Source organism: Lupinus angustifolius, chromosome LG20 (assembly GCF_001865875.1).
Source record: "Lupinus angustifolius cultivar Tanjil chromosome LG20, LupAngTanjil_v1.0, whole genome shotgun sequence".
Taxonomy (NCBI): domain Eukaryota; kingdom Viridiplantae; phylum Streptophyta; class Magnoliopsida; order Fabales; family Fabaceae; genus Lupinus; species Lupinus angustifolius.
In genome coordinates, this window is record NC_032028.1 from 20,812,153 (window position 1) to 20,827,729 (window position 15,577).

The 15,577-nt window shown below is 30.4% G+C and overlaps 1 protein-coding gene across 2 annotated transcripts; it reads left to right on the forward strand.

The window, feature by feature from the left end:
• LOC109336811 lies at positions 10,004-15,319 on the forward strand. Of its 2 annotated transcripts, XM_019573648.1 has the most exons (10): positions 10,004-11,062; positions 11,355-11,661; positions 11,971-12,415; positions 12,666-12,933; positions 13,052-13,273; positions 13,533-13,706; positions 13,950-14,144; positions 14,241-14,354; positions 14,691-15,031; positions 15,063-15,319. In XM_019573648.1, the coding sequence occupies exons 1-9, from the start codon at positions 10,376-10,378 to the stop codon at positions 15,024-15,026; spliced, it is 2,748 nt and encodes a 915-aa protein (XP_019429193.1). In that variant the 5' UTR covers positions 10,004-10,375; the 3' UTR covers positions 15,027-15,031; positions 15,063-15,319. The 2 variants fall into 2 exon arrangements, with proteins under 2 accessions (XP_019429193.1, XP_019429192.1); XM_019573647.1 differs by having other exon boundaries at positions 11,355-12,415.

Consider the following 15,577-nt stretch of genomic DNA (forward strand, 5'->3'; position numbering starts at 1 on the left):
ATATAGGCGTTGTATCAAACCAATCAAAACGAATAGAAAATAAAAAAAATGATTTAATATTGTGAGACATAATTTAGGACAGGATTTGGAGATTCCGACAACATATAGAAAAGAAAATAATTTATGAACCTAACAATTTTGAGTTATTGTTATTATTATTTCACTTTTTTTTATATTATCAACGGTATTTTGTTAGCTTTGGATAAAGAATTAATTCTTTTTAGGACATATAGTGTCTCTCCTACAAGTGCTTTTTTGGTATGTATGGTTGTCTCTCCCACAAGTGCTAACATAAATAGAATCATTCACTTTTGATCATCTTAAGGATTTAATAGGACTAGAGCAACGCATTATTAGTATGAAAAAAGATATATCATCTACCATTAATTTTTAATAATCATTAATTTTTAAATAAAAGTAACATAAATGAATGCACACATTTTACACTCTATTAGTATTACTATTCCACCTTTACTTAGAGCACCCATAGTGATTATTTCTAAGGTTATTATTAACAGAATAAGAACATTATTATTTTGCATTGTCTTCTTATTCCTTGTGTTTGTTCTTAAATAAGAACAAAAATTGTTAAATAAGGACACTTCTTACTCAAGAGATAAGTGCAATGAAAATACACAATCCATGGATAAATACAAGCATATCTAGAAACATCAAAATATTTATAAACATTAAAAAAATATAGTATAATTACAAACAAAAAAAAATTGCAGAAACGAAAATTAAAAAAAATCGAAGAACAACAACTTGTCTTTCTTGAACGAGAATTATTTTTTTAATGTATTTTAATAAATATAATATTTTATTTATTCGTGTCCACATAATTTAGTTTTATAATTTACAGTAAAAAAATTATTATTTTTATTTATAATTGTTTTCTAATATTTATAATAATTTTTAATTTATTAATAAATAAATAAGTTATTATTATTAATATTTTGTTATATTTATTGGAAAATATAAAAGTGTGGGTATATTTTATGATTCAGTTAAGAATAAGAATGATGTTTGCCATTGTGGAAAAAAAGTATATGTTATTCTTATTTTATGGGGAGTTATAATAAATTATAAAATAATATGTGAGACCCAAATAAAAATGAAAATGATGTTCTCCATTATAGAGGCTTAATAGCAATATGTAGATTTTAAAAAATAGTCTTAAAAACTAAGCAATTCAAGTATTGTTTAGAAAAGGGAACTAACTTTTTATAATTTGCTTGTCAAATATATCCTTTAAAATTTTAAAAAATTAAATTACTTGTCTCATACTTCCATATTATATATTTTCAATATTATATATTTTCCATATTATATATTTTAAATTATATATATCAAAAGTTAGAAAGTAATGTAAACTTATGCAATTGAATTGCACTTTTAGTAAAAAAATGTTGAAAATGACCAATAAATATTAAAATAAAACAAATAAATAAGTAAAATACTTAATGTCTAAATATAAATAAAATTTTGAAAACTATAATTTAAAATTATTTATGTATTTAATTACATCAAATAATAATTATTTGATTAATAAATAACTAATGAATATTGTACGTAATGTTTACTTTTATTTTAAAATTTCAGCTAGCTCCAAATGTAGTTTTATCGAGCATTTTTAGTTTAATAAACTACTTATTTAACTACAAGTTAACGCACAAACTACTTTACTAATTATTTAAATATTCTTATATATTTATATTATAATATAAATATAAAGGCAAAGTATGGTGTAATTATTATGATGGTGAAATTTCACTTTCTTATTTTGCCCTTAAAATTTTTAATTTATACCAAAAAAAAACAATGTAATCATATATAACAACCCCCAACATATTGACCATCTCTCTCACTTTAAGTTGAACATTATAATAAAACAAAAATTTATAATATAAAGTATCCAAAAAATACAATATAAAGTATACTCAATACTAAAAAGATATTCTAAATCTCCAAAATAAAATATATAAAATTTGAATACTTGAAATCATTAAAATATGAATATAGGCTAGCAGACACGAAGTGTCTGTCACCACTAGTATATATATATATATATATATATTTATTAGATTCATTCAAAATTTTCACTACTTATAGTATATTTTCTAGGGATTAGTATTAGTCATTTCATTGAATTGACCACCATATAACTCAATATTTACTAGGGATTAGTATTAGTTATTAATATCATATTGATTAGAAAATTCATATAGTTCAAGTAATTCAACATGTGATTTATTAATTAAACTGTATATAATGTATTAGTATAATGGTATATGCTCTGTTAAATTCATAGGATTACCAAAATGTTAAAAATTCGATTTCTGAGAGCAACATTTGTTGTGAGAAGCAGCCATATACTCTGTGAGAGATTAGTTCCTTATCCAAAAAAGATGGTGACACTCTTGATAGTAACAAGAAAATATAACTTCAGTTATATATATATATACACATATATACTATATATAAAGTCAAAACTTGAAATAACTACTTTCCTATTTTGCCACGTTTTGCCCTTAACACTTTTTAATTTCTACAAAAAAAATCTATATAATCGTATATAACTACCACTAACATATTAACATTCTCTCTCACCTTAAGTTGAACATTATAATAAAATAAAAATTATAATTATAGTAAAACCAATAAAAAATACAATATAAAATACATTCAATACAAAATAGATATTATAAATCTCTAAAATAAAATATATAAAACTTGAATACTTTCAATTATAAATTAGAATATGGGCAGGAGGCACGAAGTGCCTATCACCACTGGTTATAATAAATTTAATACATTTATGAATATCAATATTATTATTTGCAACATATAACTTAATTATTAAAACGATGTAATGATTACTATGTTGCAAACAACTATTATATTCACGATTAGAATCTTTTTGTGTCATTTTGTAAAATAACAAAAAAATTCATATAAAAAATTTGTCTGACTAGTATGATAAAATATGTTTTGTATGATCAGTATAATTATCATATCATATTAGTATGTGGATTGATTAACCAATTTTCGAGTTAGCCGACCAATATTGTCTAATTTTTATAATTGTGGTTATACATTTCATAACCTTTTGATATTTGACTACATAGTTTAAAAAATGTTTAGTAGGATAAAGATGTAATATAATTTGACTTCAATACCATTATTTAATTTACACTAGAATAAAGAGAATTGAATTATGTGTAATGAAAAAGGAGAAATAATAAACAAAAAACAAATTTATAAGTAAAATTGTTGGGAAATTAAAGTATAACTAAAAATTGTTGGGAAATTTCAAAGGTTAATTAAAGTATAACTAAAATTGTTGAGAAATTCAAAATGTTCGATATTTGTGACTGACATTTGTTGGGAGAGACAATCACTTACATAAAAGTGATTAATTCTTTATCATAAAGTGGGTGGATACCTTTGATTATACTAAAAACGATATTGATGTATGTAATATTATGAGTTTAGTTTTATACTCTCAATATTAAAAAAAAATTATGTTTAAAGTTTAAAAAATTATTGACCTAAAAATTTGGTATGATTTGATTAAAATATCTTACTTAATTTATATTAATATATGAAATAATAAATTTATGAAAATTACATTGAAAATGGAGAAAATATGAGAGGGAAGAAATTAATGATAAATAATAAGATATTTGGAAGAAAAAATATAAAAGATTCTTGAGTAATTAGATTTCTAAAACATTAATTTTTGAAGGAAAGTGAAAAACATATGAATTGAGGAAAAGTTCTAAGCTTGCTTCTTTCTTTTTACTTGATGTATTTGCATAAGGTTTTTTTTTTACGTTGTTAACTTTATTATAAAATTTAAATATTTTTGGTAATTACTTGGAAAGACAAGTTTGATTAAATAGGGTAAAAAGGATTTTATATGAAGAATGTATATACATTAATTATTAAAAAAATGTTTGTTTTTTTAGATTTCTTTATTTATGTTTAAGGGGTGTGGGAGAGATGTTGAAAGGATGTTGTTAGGACTGAGCCGAATGGTTTTATCACTGACCGAACATGAACAAAACACTACTATAATATTTTACTCTAAATATTAATTATAGAGACATGCTACTTTAATATAGTTATAGATAACTGCTAATTATATATTTGGAGGCATGTTTATAATTATACTATAATATTTTGATAATTATGGAGACATCTTACTTTGATATTTAGCAATCTATAAGCCTTAAATTTTATGCCACAAATCATGACACTGTGATTGAAATTAAAGTATATTCCATTGGAATGAGACTCCTTTGAAGTAATTAAATTTTTTGACTTTTTTCTTTATATTTTAAGGATAAAAATCTCATTTTAAACAAAAATATAAATGTTACATTAATATATGTTATTTTTCCTTTATTTTCTCACACCAATTTCATCTCCATTAGAGTCTCACTTATCCCATTGAGGGTGATCCTATATAGAATCATAGAGATTTAATATTTTACATTAAATTGAATTTTTTTAATCTCAATTATTTAATATATTATATGTAACCTTCTAATTTTAATATCAAGAAAATATATAATATAAGAAAGCTTAATATATATAATCATTTAAAGACTCTTTTTTAATTAACCCCGAAATTAAGAAACGTATACTGCTTTTAAAATTTCCAAAAATAATGAAAAAAGTTAATGATTTAAGCTGGTTGCAACAATTAACGAGACTTTCCTTTAATGATTTAAGATCATCAATGACAATATAGGTTGCAACACAATGTTCTCCATATATTATAATATTTATACGATATAAAAATTTATACATAGTCAATATATCATTCATCATTCATTTATTCATTTATATTACTCTATTTGAAGAGTTAATCATAATAAAACATAAATGATAAATTATGCATAATAACGTATAAAACTGATCATAAACTGTCAGTATATTCATCTTTTTTTTATTCTCCAAATGATTGAACTTAGCATATTTATTTAACTAAAGTCTTCTCATGAAATTTCAAACCATTATTCCTCCATGTGATTTTTCATAAAGCAATCAGTGTAAGCCCACAACGCGAGACAAAAATCTGCTATCCCAAATCAATTATATTATGTCATGTTAGGTAAAAAGAAGTAAATATTCATAATTTTAACAATTTTTGATTCATTGTGATTGATTAGTGGCAGATTTGGGGACAACAGATTCTCATCCACAATGCCTACCTTTCATTCCCTCCAACAACAATTTCAATTACTTCTCTGTACATCCTTAAACAAACAATAAAGTAACTATTGGGTAAGACCATAAGACCCAACACAATCACTTTGTTTCCTAAGTGGTCACTCATCATAATTGGTCTCACAATTTCACTTTATTATCTTTTCCCACCTAATTGGAAGACAAATCATACTCTATATCATAAAATTCAAATTGGGTTGGCGCCACTAAGAGTTTGTGAAACTTAAAAATACATTCTTGCTCTTCATTATTACAATGCTTTATTAAATTCAAAACTTAGATTATTGGAACATGATGAATACCATCATGGCCAAATTTTCTATGTGGCATTCCCATAGTGGAAGTCTAGTTATGTTTTTGGTGGCGGTTGATGAAAGATTCCACACCTCAAACAAGTAACTAGTAACCAACAAGCAATCCTTGTTGTAGCTTATCAAGAGTTAGAATCCATGAGAATGCAACAACGTTAACTAATTGTTAGGGAGAACTTTGTCGTTTATAATAATCCTGGTTGGATATTTCAAGTGTGAAGAAGAAGTCTCATATTATGTAGACATAGATGAATTAAAGAACATATATTGATGGACTCAAAGACTTAACGCCTTAAGGTTTTTTATCACGATGTGGTGTCAAACCCATCGCATATGAGACTTCACACTTGAATAAGCCCAACAATCTTCCTCTCAAGAGTGGGTACCGCGCACTTTCCGGTCCACTCTCCCTTAAGTCCACCATGTCCCAGCTAAACTATAAGCTCTTATACCACTTGTTGGACCAGATTACAACTAGGTAGCCTCCAACCATCGGGTATTCTATTGTTACCGGGGTATGGGAAGAGTGAATAGCTACAAGTGAGACACCACGTCTTGAGCCAAAACCTTAAGGCATTAGTTTCATGAGTGTTTCTTACTTATAAACTCTTTTACTCCTATCTACATATCCAATGTGAGACTTCACACTTGAATAAACCCAACATCATGGAAGAATACTTTAGCCCCAAGATGAAGATCTACCAACAAGTAGTATCAGAGCCAATTGTTCGATGACTCAACCAAGTATTGAAGTGCAAATGGTTGATAGATCCATGCATGAGTCCTTGTATTGAAAATCTTCCTAACCATAAGCCATGCATGATATTTCGTTGATGAAAAGACAAACTAATGATAATACAAGTAGATAGAGAGCTAAAGCTTTGGTGTATCAAAGGGAGTGACTCACTTGAGAGGAGTTGAGATGTTGAGTATTCTAAGTGTGAAGAAGAAATATCATATTATATAAAAATGGATGAATTACTGAGCATATAAACATATGTATTCCTAGAGCTAATGGAAGAACACTTTAGCCACTGAATGAAGATCTCCCGATAAATCTGATACAACTAGAGCAGGATTGCCTCCGATCATTAGAGAATATATGATACTTTCAAAAATAACTCGCTAGTATTTACACTTAGTTCCCAATTCTTAATTAAATATAACAAAATCTCGTATTTTGGATTGCTCATATGTCAAGCTAAGTTTATTAGTTTACTAGTCCCCACGCACCAGCCAACAATTAATCCATCACCTTATGCTCAATTGAGGAAAGAAAAAAGAGAAGCAATGTGGATTACTTATTAATCATTAAAGACTTAGTTGCTTAACGTTATAGATTCAAAAATTCAAAACCCAAAACACATAAATTTAAATTCAAGAGAGATATCATGTTTTATGCTTATGGTTTGAATGGGATTTGGATAGCTAGACTATGATGCATAGTTCTTTATTGCTTTCCCACCCAATGTGGCACACAATCGCATATATAGTTAACCAGCTTCTTAAGCATATCAATTCTATTAAGACTATTGATTAACTTTGTTGAATCACTATAACTTTCAATTTAGATGCAAACCAAAGTCTTCACAATTATGATAAACATAACATAATCATGACTATAACTGTAATTTTAAACACTGATAAGTCCAACCGATACCAATTAGTTTGGAGAATCAATAAAGAACATAACCACTGTTGTTCCTTAATACTACGTCCTTAACACGTGCACATAGTTTTTTGGTTCAGTTGTATCATGTATGGAAGATTATAGAAATTTAAGATTAGTAAAGAATGGTCAAACTCAAATATAGTTTAGTTCGAACAATTTGTTATTGACTTAAGTTGTTATATGGGGTAAGATATTGAACTTAAATGATAACTATAAAGATAAATATAAATCATAGATAAATCCAAATAAAATGAAACTAAGTTAATCTTAAATAAAACAATTTTTTATCAATCTAAATATAATCTAATATGCCCTTAAACTAAAGTTTAGTAAGTTTTAAGTTTGTTACAAACAAATCATTTAAAAAAATTCTACCAAAAAAACTCATTTAAAAATGAAAAATAAGCAAATAATATTAGAGAAAAATATGTGTATACTCGCAGTATAAGATACTTTTACATTGTTACTGCATCATTCATCCTCTATTTTTAATCATTATTAACTTTTAAATAAAAGTGTTACAAATGAATGATAGATATACACTAACTATATATAAATCTTTACATCATCAGTATATAGATATTACAAGGTTCTACAATAAAATTGTTGAAATGTACCGTGAACTGCTGCAAATATTATAATCAACATATCAAAGTGAATTCAGAAATCTAATTACTTAATATTTTGGGTTAAAGGTATGATTTTGGGCTCCCCTGTCCTTATAAATAAATGGAGTATGCGCTACCAGTCTCAAGTTGACACGTGCACTAATTTTCAGAAAAAGAAATGATATATTTTCATATTAAACTCTCTTATTCATCGCAAGGAAATGACACATATAACTTGTATAATCAATTATTAATAAACAAAATATTATTTTATAATTTGCAACAATATTTAGATAACCTACATGGCATTGTTATGGATTTTATAAACTCATGCGAGGTTTATAAATGATGTCACACACAGGACTTTTGGCATATCTGCAACTGCATTATTGACAACTAAGTCAACGTATGTACCTTGCAATTTCATGCATTTTCATTCACCAATAATATTGCTATCTGAAGTGTTGGGTTTATTCAAGTGTGAAGTCCCACATTGGATATGCAAGGAAGAGTGAAAGAGTTTATAAGTAAGAAATACCCATAAAATTAATGCCTTAAGGTTTTGGTTCAAGACGTGTTGGAAGATGAATCATCATATCGAAAGGAATTAGTTCCCTTAGTCATAGGATAAAGGAAATACTTTTGGAAATACCAAAAAAATATATAAGTAGCATTATGAATTGGGGCTATTGTGTATTTGCAACATGAAGTGCATTAAGCATCTGTCTCTGAACATATCACAAAAGTTTCTTCCTTTGCACCAAAAAAAGAAGATATAAATATATGGTGAAGCCAATGCTAGACAAGTAAAAAACATGAGCATGCATGTGATATACATTAAGAATCAAGGAACTTGAATCACTAGTAAAAGTTAGACAAAAAATGGTGGACACTCTTTCTTGTTATGGACTAATGTGAATTCCTTTAAGGGGTGTTAATGTCTATTTGTGTCATGAATAACATGAATGATTTTTGTCATTGTGTAATTTCGATAATGTGAATGACATGGATGCATATAAAATAAAGGAATAACATGGTAGTTTTTTTTTTATTTTATAATATCCAAGATCAAATTAACCAATAATGCAAAATTTAGAAATATAATAAGATACTTTACATTATAATCTACCGTAAGATTTGGGCAATGATAAATTTAGTAGTTTATATGTTCAAATTCTGTAAACAATCTACGTTTATAGGATAAGGCCGTGTATATATACTTTCTCCAAACCCCACTAAGTATGAGTCACATGCACTTGATCGTGTATAATATATATTAAGAATAAATGTTATTTTAAATTCAAATGTAAATTTGAATATTTTGAAAGTGACACATGAGAAAAATAGATTGTATCACAAACTTATTAAAATTTTAAAGTTGTGATTTCAAAGTCAAGATATTTACATTCTGGTGAGGCATCAACCTCATAGAACTTGGTGATTTCAGTATTCAGTAGTTTACACCAAACTACGTGCTTTGCACTTTACCCAAATCAAATTATATTCTTGCCTAACAATACAAACCAATTTTTTTTTTTAATTTTTCAATTTTTATAAAACAGTCAAAACAATATATAAGCAATACTATGAACTTATCATTTAATCATATGTATACAATAATATACAATTATACTCACATAGCTAAAAAAAATAGATGTATCACACTATATCATAAATCCACTAGTATAAAACTTTTTTGTTATATAATCTGAACATGGAAATTCTTCCATTTTTGTTTGATACTGCTATTTATATATATTCCACTAAGTTGGTGTGCCTCACATGCTATAATTGTATGTGACTTATAATCAAGAATATCTAAACAAAATAAGAAAATTGAAAAAGATATTACACTATGTTGAGTTTATTCAAGTGTGAAGTCTCACATTGGATATGCAGGGTAGGAGTGAAAGAGTTTATAAGAAGGAAATGCTCATGAAACTAATGTCTCGTCGTAGTCTGGTCCAACACACTGAGATTAAGATATCTTATGGTCTCAAAAATATAGTGGTACCCCATTTCAGTTACAACCAGCTTTCTGATTCTACCTCCACCTTAACCAACCATTGCTTTTGAAGGTAAAATGTCTACACTATGATACTGTCAATAAATAAATAAATTGATGATTATGATTATGTTGTGTGTATTTATTTAACTTGTACCTTGATTTTATATTATACATCTACATTATCAATATTATGCTGATGCTCTAAGTTGAAAACTTGTATTGATATTTTTTTTCTCTTAAGCACTTTGTTGATAATATGATCTTTCATCCTTAAAAGGCAGCCCAGTATACGAGGCTAAGCGGAGAGGCAGTTTCCAAGATCGGAACCGTAACCTCATGATCTTTAGTCATTCTAACTAAAAAGTTAAGAACTTTCAGCATCTGTATATTCATCCAGTTTGCATGCTTATGTATTAGTTTATGAATCTTGATTTCTCACATCATGATTAGTTTCTCTTAAAGGGGCTTCTGATTTATACATTCAACAAAGTTTAAGTAAAAAAGTTCATTTGGTGAAGAATTTATCAACTTTGCAGCCATGGTTCTAGGCATGAGAGGAAAGAACAGGAGAAGTGGCAACACTAAAATTGATTACCTTATTCACATTCAGGAGATTAAGCCATGGCCCCCATCACAATCCTTGAGATCCCTTCGTGCCGTATCGATACAATGGAAGAATGGTGAATCTGCATCAGGTTCTACCAATCTTGTTGCCCCTTTACTTGGTTCTGTTATAGGTGAAGGAAGAATCGAATTCGACGAGTCATTTAGGCTTCCTTTAACTTTGCTGAGGGATATGTCAGTTAGAGGTGGTGATGCTGATGTTTTCCGAAAAAACTGCTTGGAGTTCAACTTGTACGAGCCGCGAAGAGATAAGACTCTTACAGGTCAATTGTTGGGGACTGTCATTATAGACTTGGCAGATTATGGAATACTTAAAGAGACCTTGTCTATCAGTGCACCTATGAACTGCAAGAGGAGCTACCGAAACTCGGATCAGCCACTTCTGTTCATTAAAATTGAGCCTGTCGAAAAGATTCGCACAAGTCAATCACTGACGAACAGCATTTCAAAAGAGGAGTTGAAGGATAATAATGGTGGTGGCTCTGTATCAGCATCGACGAATGAAGAATATGCCGAGGAAGCCGAGATTGCCTCTTTTACTGATGATGATGTCTCATCACATTCATCTGCGGCAGCAGTCACTACTCCTAAATTAGAAGAGGTACTCATATATCTCCCATTGCTATTAGCATGAATTTTACATTTCTTGTATAACAAGGTTAATGTGCGCATCTATTTGCAATTTTTGCATGGCCTTAATCTGATGCAAATATAATCATAAATTTTGAAAAGTAATTTTTTTGCATAGTATTCAAATAAATCTGGTTAACAAAACTTTTAACATATTTTTTCATTCTACTAAAAATTGGTAACAAGAGTTCTTGTTGGGTTTATATCTGAGTATATTAAGAAAATCCTTATCAAGGAATATAATAGTTGCAATTGAATTGCAGAAAGGATCAAACAGAGAAATTCTAAACACTGTTATTAATGGCAAGGAGCATTTGTTGGCTTCAGAAACAAGACTTGAAAACTTGAACATGATGCAGCAAGATAGATATGAGAAGTTGGAGAGTTCATGTAACCCTCCTAGTCAAAATTTGTTGTCAGACCAAAATAAAATTGTTTCCTCGAGTGTCGATTCGTCTTCCCGGTCTTTAGTTTGTGACAATATAGATGTAAATTATAGGAGCAGAACAGAAAGCAGTGATCATGAAAATTTGGATCAGAATGTTCATGACAAGATTGGTGATTATAGAAATAAGTTTGATGTTCAAACAAACAGTAAAGAAAGTTCTTTTAACATTTATTCAAGGCTCTTATCATATATAGATACTTCTGAATGCAATGACAAATCAAGTAGGAGATTTGAGGAACCTGACAAATATTGTGTGAAGGAGGAAGTAGGCGATAAAGTTTATTACGGTTCTCTTGACGAATGCCAAAGTTACATGAAGGATGAACAAGTGGTAACACATGGTGATAAGGATCAAAACTTATTGGATAGCAGAAGCAATACAATTTCTTTTGGCGGATCAAATAATGCTATGCGGGGAAATATTGTCAGAAGTGAAAGATTAAAGAACATGAAGTCCGAAAAATCACCAGCAGACTCGGCTAGGAATATTGAATCACTCAGTAGCAATCATCATAGTGAAGTAAAGGAAAATGGACAAAACAGTGGAGGGAATATCAGAAGAAATGATAAAGGTATGATTTATCAAAAGGAGGCTAGAAATGCCACTTTAGAAGGGAAAATCCACCATTTTGAAAACAAGATAAAGATGCTTGAAGGAGAATTAATAGAAGCTGCTGCTATTGAGGCAGCATTATATTCAGTCGTTGCTGAGCATGGGCGCTCCACGAGTAAGGTCCATGCCCCAGCTCGGCGACTTTCCAGGCTGTATCTTCATGCTTGTAAGGAAAACATTCAAGGAAGAAGGTCTGGGGCAGCTAAAACTTCTGTTTCAGGATTAGTACTTGTTACAAAGGCATGTGGAAATGATGTACCAAGGTATATTCGAGCCACAACTTGTACTGCATGTTATTCTAAGCATTTTCCAACTATATTACCACTAAACAAACTAACATTATGAAGATATCCATTAGCACTAAGAATCAAAAGTTGCATCATCATGATTTTTTTCTCTTTTATTGTATGAAATTAGTAAACTCTGAAAACAAGATGCTTCGGAATGAAGAAATATTTACTCCTAGTTAACATAAATACTTTCTAGTTGACATGTTCTTGCATGTGACTGCAGGTTGACATTTTGGTTATCTAATGCTATAGTGTTGAGAACAGTTATAAGCCAAACCATCAAAGATTTGGTTCAATCAAATCCTAGTAGGAGAAGGAAAAGTGAGGATGAGGGGTATGGCAAGGTAGCATCCTCACTAAGGTGGAAGAATGACACAGCATTAGGGTATGAAAGTTTTGGTAACTGGGATGAGCCCCATGTATTCATATCAGCACTGGAAAGGGTGGAAGCCTGGATCTTCTCTCGCATCGTCGAATCTATCTGGTGGCAGGTAATCCCGTAATCGTATCCTCCAGTTTAATAATCCCAAGGCTTTTGCTACTGGCTAGTGATTAAATTTAGAATGTTCCAATGGTATCTAACATTAATTCTCCCTTGTCCATATCCAGACCCTGACTCCACATATGCAGATTGATGCAAAGTTGACCAACACGAATTCGAGTTCTACCTCAAGGAAAAGTTATGGAAGGGTATCTAGCTCATGTGATCATGAGCAGGGAAACTTGTCACTAAATATTTGGAAGAATGCCTTTCGGGAAGCCTGCGGAAGGATCTGTCCTATTCGAGCCGGAGGGCATGACTGTGGCTGCTTGCCTATGCTGCCTAGATTGGTTAGTCTTATCTAGTTTCCTCCAACCATATAGTTGTGCTACAAGAAACTGTAAGTTACTTGTCATAAACCATGTCTAAAGATTTGTGCAAAATTTCTATGCACATAGTCAAACACCTGCAAATGTGTTTTCCCGACTTCAAAGTTAATATCTTTGCATCCAACAATGTTGTATCTAAGTTCATCATTTTAGTCAATGAAAGCCCTTCTTTTCCTTCATCATAATGACATCAGAATGCTTTTCTGTTACTTAAATCTAGATAATGGAGCAATGTGTGGCACGGTTAGATGTGGCTATGTTCAATGCTATTCTTCGTGAGTCTGCTGACGAAATGCCAACTGATCCTGTATCTGATCCTATTAGTGATTCCAAGGTTCTCCCCATTCAACCGGGGAAATCAAGCTTTGGAGCTGGTGCACAGCTAAAAACTGTGGTAACTTCTCCCTTCTCAATAGTTTTCATATATGAACTTTAACATACTGCCATCCATTCTTGAAGTTAATTCCATTAATTCCACCCGGCAGCGAAATGTAGCTTCAAATTGTGCCTTTCTTTTTTCTGATATCTCTCTTTTATATTTGGAAAGTATGTGCAAGTAGCCCAGGAATATTGCTTCTTGGCCCGGAATCGGACGAACAGCTGTTGAATCTTTTCATTTATGTTGTGAACTTGTCAGGTTGGAAACTGGTCTAGATGGTTGACTGATCTATTCGGCATGGACGATGATGACTCACTTGAAGATAAAGATGACCCTGATAACAATGATGAGAGACAGAATATATCCTTAAAATCCTTCAATATTCTTAATGCACTAAGTGACCTCCTGATGCTTCCTAAGGATATGCTATTGCATGCATCAATCAGAAAAGAGGTTTGCCAATGAAATTGAACTTCTCTTCATCTAGTTTCTAACTTGCTGCAAGTTTCTTTCTCTTCAATCATGCTCACAGGATTCTTGTTTTTGAAGGTGTGCCCAATGTTTAGTGCATCACTTGTTAAGAAGATTCTACACAATTTTGTCCCAGATGAGTTTTGCCCTGATCATGTTCCTACTACTGTTTTTGAAGCTCTGGATTCTGAGGTAATATAACCAAATGTATGCATAAGTTTTTCCATCTCATAATCTATAGGATTTTGACATATTTCTCATGATATGTATAGCAGTTGTTTTTTGTATAACCAAAGGTATCTCCTCACCCTTTTTGGGTAAGGAACTAATCCATTTTCGGGTGCGTGGTTGTCCTTCACAATAAGTGTCGCTCCCAGGAATCAAACCTTTGACCGTTTAGTCCATCTAGGGATCCGGTGGGGCCTTATTGGTATATGTATAGCAGTTTGATGTGCATTGTTTATGATTATGGAATAAAACTTCAACAGATTTGATTCTGATCTTAGTGTTCTTTTTAACTCGATACAGAATGATATCGACGACCGAAATGAGTCTGTCAACAACTTCCCATGCATTGCAGCTCCAATTGTATATTCACCTCCATCAGCAACTTCCATTGCAAGTATATTTGGGGAGATCGGAACGAAATCTAAGCTTCAAAGAAGCATGTCTTCAATTGTAATGAAGTCATACTCCAGTGATGATGAGCTTGATGAATTGAAGTCTCCATCATCTTCAATGTTCTTCACTAGTTCCTCGTCCTCAGCAGTTTTAACAAAACCCAGCATGAAGCCGAAAGCGATTCATTATGAATCTCATGTTCGATACGAACTCCTCCGCCGTGTGTGGAAGAACAGCGAGTAGTCTTCTTGCAGAACACTAAATCAGATTTCAAACTCAGCCTGTTACCTTTCTTAGATGCACGCATTCTATGTATAGCGAAAGCGAAGCATCTCTTATAACAAAGTAGGGAAAAAGATGTGAATAGTATACATATAACTAAAATAACTGTATCTTGGATTTGAAACTAAATTCTAAGTACAGAACAAAATTGAGCAAAATCAACCTTGAAACTTGGAGAATCTGTAATACATTCAAATATCAACCATCATATTATGCATATTAACCATTGGTGTTCAATGTATTCAGTAAATGAATTGATAAAGGTAGATTAGCACAACATGACTACTTCAAAATTAAAAGTTTCTATTGATTCCCGAAATAGCTCAATTGGTTAGACCGAGTGAAGGTCGAAGGTTCAAGCCCTTCTTCACCTAGTTGGACTAAGGGTTGATTGTTGTTGTGCTTCGTGTAATAATCCTCTAATGGCTTGCACTATAAAAGACACACACAAAACAAAGGTACTATAAGGACAGGGCACGGTTACTAACATTACAACTAAACAAACTGCATTA

Excerpts from the sequence above, each read along its gene's own strand:
- LOC109336811 (XM_019573647.1), top strand. The coding sequence starts at position 10,376 with ATGGTTCTAGGCATGAGAGGAAAGAACAGGAGAAGTGGCAACACTAAA. Across the intron at positions 11,063-11,354 it reads CTACTCCTAAATTAGAAGAG|AAAGGATCAAACAGAGAAAT; the intron begins GTACTCATATAT and ends ATTGAATTGCAG. Across the intron at positions 12,416-12,665 it reads TGTGGAAATGATGTACCAAG|GTTGACATTTTGGTTATCTA; the intron begins GTATATTCGAGC and ends ATGTGACTGCAG.